The sequence below is a fragment of the Crocodylus porosus genome, unplaced genomic scaffold (genome assembly GCF_001723895.1).
Source record: "Crocodylus porosus isolate Cpor-Errol unplaced genomic scaffold, CroPor_comp1, whole genome shotgun sequence".
Taxonomy (NCBI): domain Eukaryota; kingdom Metazoa; phylum Chordata; order Crocodylia; family Crocodylidae; genus Crocodylus; species Crocodylus porosus.
Genome location: NW_017728947.1, coordinates 43,765,658 through 43,772,916, shown reverse-complemented (window position 1 = coordinate 43,772,916; position 7,259 = coordinate 43,765,658). Strand labels below are relative to the sequence as shown.

General features: G+C 50.0%; 1 protein-coding gene across 24 annotated transcripts in view; it reads right to left on the bottom strand.

Annotated features, from left to right (window-relative positions):
- The window catches only part of MADD (MAP kinase activating death domain), a 113,987-nt gene that overhangs the window by 89,092 nt on the left and 17,636 nt on the right, over nucleotides 1-7,259 (bottom strand). For all 24 annotated transcript variants that reach the window (XM_019551549.1, XM_019551548.1, XM_019551550.1 and 21 more), the window contains exon 2: nucleotides 3,913-4,099. In XM_019551549.1, the coding sequence (XP_019407094.1) occupies nucleotides 3,913-3,974 (62 nt within the window). In that variant the 5' untranslated portion in view covers nucleotides 3,975-4,099. The remainder of the gene's footprint in view (nucleotides 1-3,912; nucleotides 4,100-7,259) is intronic.

Genomic DNA, 7,259 nt, shown 5'->3' with positions numbered 1-7,259 from the left:
GCATGGTGCGAGGGCAAGGCGGGCTGTAGCTACAGGCTAGGGCTGGGGCCAGGGCGGCACCAGGCAGGCGACAGCAGCACTGGAAGGGAACTACAAAGGAGGGGCCTGCAGCCACCCCAAAAATTGCTGTAGCTGCCTCACAGCCCCCCTGCCAGTGCCGCGACCACCCACCCTGTGCAGATCCAGGGGTACCCCCCCCATGCCCTCCCAGATGAGCGGCAGGAGCCGCTGGTCTAATGGACAAGGCGCTGAACAAGTGACATGCAGCAACAGGAGCTGCCCCTTCCCACCCTCCCCACACCCCCTGGACAAGCCACGGCTCCATCCTGTGCCCTCCCAGCCCCAGCTGGGCAGCACCTGCCCCAGCCTTTGTCCCACTCCTTCCTTACCGGGCAAGCCTTGATCTGCCCCCACCACGCCCCTCCCTTTCCACCACAGCTCTCCATGCTGCTGGCTGTGCTCCTCCCTGCCTACATGCTGTGATGCAGCTGCATGTATGCACGGGCCATATCAGCCAAAATATCGGCCGCATCAGGCCAATTTCCAACATAGGCAATTTTGTTTATATTGCCTATATATTGCCTATTTATATTGCAATTTTGTTTATGTGGCCATGCATTGCAGCCCTGGGTCCCAAGCCCCCTGCACAGGCTGGCTGGGCAGAAGCCCCAGCCCAAGCTCTGCCCAACTCCTTCCATCTCCCTATGGGGGCTTCAATCCCCCTTCCCTCCTCTCAGACTTGCTTGCAGGAGGTGCTCTCCAGGCTGCCTGGCAGCCTGAGCATGTACATGCACATGGCATCCCCTGCCTAGCTGCCCTTCTCTCGCTCCCCCCAGCCCCTTGCAGGCTGGAACCCTGCCAGCCTGCAAAGAGCACTTTGCAAAAGAGCAAAATCTATGCGTTCCTCTGTTAAAATGAAAAATCTGTGTTTTTCCTCCTCCCCACCTCTGCCTAGATGACTTATTTTTAAGCACTTCTTCAGTCATGCTCATCTCCATGCTGACTGTTCAGAGCATTTTGAAGGCATCCAGAGCATTTCAAACATTATACCTGTCCAAGGTTTATATCAGGCTTCAGTAGTTATGACACTGAACTGGCCAGTTTGAGTGAGAACTGAGTTTGTACAAACACCAAAAAGGGAGTTAAGCCAAATAATTTTCTCTCTTTCTACCAGATAACTACACATGGAAACCCCAGGTATTTCGGACACAGACAGCAAAAAAATAAAATGAATTACAACTGAAACAGTTACTGTGGCTATAAGGTATAGACAGGGTAATAGTTATATTAATATCAAAGAATATCAGTACCAGCTGATATTAATATGCAGTTACTTCACTTCAGTCTTGCTTCATTCAGGGTCAAAGTTAGGGTGATTTAGCTAATTTGTACTGCTACAAAATCATGCGGGTATAACAGTAAGATCATAACTAGGGGTCTACCCACTAGAGGAGGTGGCCAATTTTGCTGGCAGATCGTGGGCCCAGCCACCATTCTCATTGGCTTATCAGTGTGAAGCCTCTCCACTCACCTGATTGGCCAAGAGGCCTTAGTGGCCCTACCCCCACCACTGACTGGTGGAAAGGGCTGTCCATCATGAGGCCTCGCTGACTGGTGGGGATTGGCAGGGCCACACAACAGGCAGCCCTCTCAGCCAATCAGCAGCGAGAGGTGGGAGCTATCTTTCATGCCAAGATGCATGGCTGGGAAGACTACTGGGGAGCCAGCATTTAATTTTAGCAAGTTTCCCCCACCCCCGCAACAGATTTTGCAGAGATTTACAAGAAATCGGTGAAAACATGGTTTGAGTGATTTCTAATCATAACAACTGATACACACTTCCAAACAGCATCTCCTCTCCCCTTTTAAATCAGCTAAAATACATTTATCTATACCCTACATTAAGTCCACTTAGCCTAATATAGTAATAGAACTTGCTGACTTCATTACAAGTAGCCATTCCCCATTTAACCAGCACGTACTTTTTTGCTTTGTTTTCGTAAAAAAAGGAAGGGGAGGTGGAAGGGATAGGTTGCCATTTTATGATAAATATAAGTCCTTTATATTTGGAGATGGAAGCTCAATGCATTTCAGGATGCACTCGGTAAGTGAAGCAGTAAAAGTTCAGTAAAGCCACTAATATGTACTAATACACAATAAATGCCACATGTATATTTGAAAAATACTAGGGGTGCACCAATAGAGATTTGGGGGCCAATACTGACAGCTGATTTTTAAGGAGTCATATCAGCTGATTCCAATCCGATTTCCAATACAGCTACGTGCAGCTGGTAAGTCTGTTGTGGTGAAAGGGGCATGGGGTGGGAAGGAAGATCAAGGTCCCTACAGTGAGGGAGGAAATGGGACTGGGTCTGGGGTTGCCCAGATGGGAAGGGGTATGGCAAGGAAAACAATGCCTCCTGCAGTGAGGGAGGGATTGGGGTAGGCACGGTCCAGCTGGGGCAGGGCGGGTGTGGGATGGAGCCATGGCTCCCACCGCTTGTCCAGGAGGGCATGGGGAAGGGGATCTGTGCTAGGCACTCCAGGCAGGCTGCAGCACTGCACTCAGGGCAGGCGGCAGTGGCACGGTGGGGGGGCTGCAGCCACCCCAAATTTTGCCATAGCCCCCACATAGCCCCACACAGTGAAACACAGCTTCCGGCCTCAGCCCCAGCCTGCAGCTGCAGCTGCAGGCCCCCTCATCCCCTGTGCCCTGCCAGATGACTGGTGGGAGTATTGGCAGGAGCTGCTGGACAAGTGGCATGGAGCACCAGGAGCCACTGACCCCCTCCCCCCCGGATGAAACGCAGCTCTATGCTGTGCCTGCCATGCTGCAGCTAGGCAGCACCTACCCCAGCTCCACTCCCTCCCTCCCTGCAGGTGACGTTGATCACCCCCCCCACACACTCCTTCTGTCCCCCTCCCCTCCTACCACAACAGACTTACCAGCTGCACGCAGCTCTCCACATTGCCAGGTTGAACTCCTCGCTGCCTGAATACTGCACTGCGGCTATGCGTATGAAGAGGCATTTGTTGGGCAAATTATCTGCCACATCAGGCTGATTTCCAATATACTCAATTTTCTTTATATCGGTGCCAATCCGATACCAGACTGATGCATCAGTGCACCTCTAAAGAACACTACAAGTATGAACTGTGTATTTGATAAGTACTCAGTATTAGTTGAATGAGTATTTTAAACTATTAAAATTCAAGTACATCATCAACACTTGCATTTTGTTAGTAGCTAATTAAAAACTTCTTTAAAAAGTTAGGCAAGCTTCTTCGGGCAGATGTGATATCTTATATTAAAACAACTGAGTAGTTAGAAAAAACGTTATTTGCAAGCTTTCAGGCACAAACCCCCTTCTTCAACCCGAAAGCTTGCAAATAACATTTTTTCCAACTATTCAGTTGGTCTAATAAAAGATATCATATCTACCCAAAGAAGTTTGCCTTCCTATGTCCTTACACCAACACAGCTACAACCAAAAACCCTTTATTCTTTTTTCATATGTGGGTATAAACCACAACCCAAGATTTTAGATAAATAAATATTACTAAAGGACTAACTCTAAAATTGCAAATTCAGCTGCTCTGATTCTATTGACAATTATCAGTTACTAGGTTTACAGGACAATAAATTTCTCTCTCAAGGGAAAACCAAAGAATTAGCTTATATTAATATTTTGATTATATGGAAGGTTTCAAAATCCTAGTTGGGTTCAAACCACATCACAAATACTTACTTGTTCTCTGCACATCTATAGCAGTGCCTACTTGGCAATTCTAAGTGCACGTTCTGAGCAGGCCCAGGGGCTCTAGTTTCTCTTTTCCCTCTCCCCACCCCTTGCAAAAGCATGAATAACACCCCCCCAAAAAAAAACAAACAAAAACCCCCCCTGTAATTACCTGGCCCCAATGATCACAAGATAGTCAAGTAGCCGAGGGCAGATCTTCTTCTTCTGCACCATTGTTCTGCCCCCTCCCTATGTCATCTCAGTGAATCCCTTGTTCATTGGGACAGCAGGCATCCAATCAGCCCCCGTCGAGTGCCTCAGGAAAGAGCATATGCATGGAAATGTCTGAGAAGTTCAACCTAGAATCAAGAAAGACAAGGTTAGAGGCCAACAGGAACTGTGTTCATACATGCCTTCCACTCCATGACGCCACCCCATCATTGTGCTCAGTGATGGCTACCCATACACCTGAAGCCAAGTAATTCACATTTGCTTCTTTTTTGCCCTTCCTGAATTGCCCAGACTGCTGTGTGTAATCCAGCCAACCCTTCCATCCCCCAACAGGGGCACATGCCTTCAACTTAAATGAATCTCAGGGTTTCATAGTTAAACTGTGCCATGAACATCCAGTCTCCATGCAGTCATCATAGGAACAGAATGCAAAACTACACAATGAGCTTATTACAAATGAAAGGCAGGAAATAAATATTAAGAACTAGTATTATGTAGTGAAACACTTATAGTGTGCAACACTGGAGAAAAAGCTAACAAGTGAGATAGCTTTGGGTTACAGTGCTGGCTGGTAAGATTCATGATGTTTGGCTCTTGTGTTCAGGGACACAGGACTTTGTAAATTCCTTGTCATTTTTCATCTTAATGCAGTGGTTCTCAACCTTTTTAGATCTAAGGCATCCCTTGAAAAATGCCTGCCCATGGAGCCGCAGCCAGCTGGGAAGGGTCCTGCCCCGCAGCCCAGCCTGGCCTCCCCACACCCACCCTCAGCAGTGCCTACAGCCGACCCTGCTCACCTCATCACAGGCATACGAGCCCTGGCAGTGGGCGGTTGCCGGGCTCTAGGCCCACCAGCACCCCCAAACCAGTCCGGGCAGCCATGGGCATGTCCTACTTGGTCAGTCCAGCTGCCAAGGCACCTTCCCACAGCTGAAGAAGCATCACCTCCGCAAGGCCTCGTTGCCAGCCACTGCCTGTGTGCACTGGGCTAGGCTGTCAAAGAGCTGCAGCCAGCTGAGAAGGGCCCTGCCCCCACAGCCTGGCCTGCGCCGGCCCTACTATCCACCCACCTCACCCAGAGCTAAGCTGGGCCAGCTCCAGGTGCTGCTGAGGGTGGACACAAAGGAGCTGGGCCAGGCCATGGGGGCAGGGCCCTTCCCAGCCAGCTGCAGCTCCATGACAGCCTTGCCCAGCCTGGGTGCAAAGAGCAATCTGGGCACACAGCTCCCATGGCCCCAGCCCAAGCAGCAACCAGCTGAGAAAGGCCCTGCCCTGGGAAGGGCCACATCCTCTGTGCCCACCCTCAGCAGCAACTGTGGGCCTGCCCAGCTCAGTCCCACAGCCCCAGGCAAGGCGGGTGGATGGCGGGGCCATGCTAACCGGTTCTGGCCATGCCTCCTGCCGCACAAGCAGCCAGCATGAGGGAAAGCTGGGCAGACCCTGGCTGGGGTCCTTGGGCCAGTGTGGGACAGCAGCGAGACAGGGGAATTTAATCTCCCTCCCTGCCCCACTTCACCTCCCTCAGAGACAATCCTGGCAAGGGCTGCTTCCCCCTTCCCCCTCCAAGAACACTCTGGTGGGGGCTCCTGTAGGCCAGGGTTTTAAACCCCGCCCCAATCATACTTAGCAGCCTGCCAGGGCCTGGCCATGCGTCCCCACCCAGATCAGCTTCCCTCAGCCTCAAGGCTGCTGCCAAAGGGAAGGATGAGCTTACTCTAGCGCCCTCCCCCACCCCCAGCACCTAGCCTGAGCCATTGCAGGCATGTGACTGCATTTCCAGAATCAAAAGTAAATGTCTACTCACTTGCAAATTGGTTCAATCTATGCAGGTCAGACTAACCTGCAAAGACTGAATTAACTCAGGCTCAGGCTTTTTGAATATTTGTACGTAGTTTAAAAGGCAGCCAACAAATACTACATTGATACTTCACCTGGCTGACCTCCTCACCAAACAATAGACTCAGACACAAGAACCTCAGCAGTTAATTATAAGTTAAGAGTCTAGAAGCATGGTAAGCGTGGCACAGCACAGATGGAGAGCTGAGCCCTACAATGAATTGCTTCCAATCTGATAAGAGGCATGCTGCAATGATAGAGGACAACAAATAGCACAGGGGAGAAAGAATTAGGAAGGACACAGCTTACAACAGTCACGTGGCTACCACCCATCTTATCTTACCAGCAGAGTATCTTTTTGCAGCTCAAAAGACAACTTGTCTATTGCTTCTTCAAATACTTTATACAGAGTACTTCAAGGAAGTTACTATTTGACTCTCGCATCCAGGAGCATGTAATGCTGCCGTTGCATCCTACTTTTATTTGTGGTCCACCCAAAGTTAAAACCAGCTGCCTGGCAGTGGCAGCAGCATTTCTGTTCAGGCAGCAGCAAAGGAGTCAATTGACTTTGTGGCTCATTATAATCTACCCGATTCCTAAATTCTTCATTCCACAGGCACTTAACGACCCTCTGCTTTTTAAAGGTCTTGACAGTCAGCTAATCAAACTAGCCTTTCTTCTATATGTCTGCAGTCTGGTATCTGCTCCTGGTAATGTAGTTCCTATTTCACAGCTCCACAGACTGTTTTTTAGCTCAAGCTGTATTTAGGTGTAGAAATAACTTTTAGTGAAGCACTGGATGCACTGTCAAAATGCTCTAGGCAGCCAGATTTTGTTTTATGAATCTGAAAGGGAGATATCCATGAGGGGTCAGCAGGGGATTTCATGCTTAGGGGCAACCAACACGGGTTCATCAGTGGCAGGTCCTGTCAGACCAACATGGTGGCCTTCTATGATCAGATCACCAAATCATTAGATGCAGGGGTAGCAGTGGACATAGTCTTCCGGGACTTCCGGAAGGCTTTCGACACTGTCTCTCATCCTGTTCTCATTAAGAAACTGGGGGGCTGTGGTGTCAACACCCACACCATCAATTGGGTCACCAACTGGCTGGAGGGCTGCACCCAGAGAGTGGTGGTGGACGGGTCATTTTCAGCATGGAGGGATGTGGGCAGTGGGGTCCCGCAGGGCTTGGTCCTTGGGCCCGCACTGTTCAACATCTTCATCAGCGACTTGGACAAGGGGGTAAAAAACACCCTGTTCAAATTTGCTGATGACACTGAGATGTGGGGGGATGTGGGCACTCTAGAAGGGAGCAATAGGCTACAATCGGACCTAGACAGGTTACAAGGGTGGCCAGGTGAGAACAGGATGGGATTCAACACTGACAAGTGCAAAGTGATGCACCTGGGGAGGAACAACCGGCACCATACCTACAGGTTAGGGAACTCC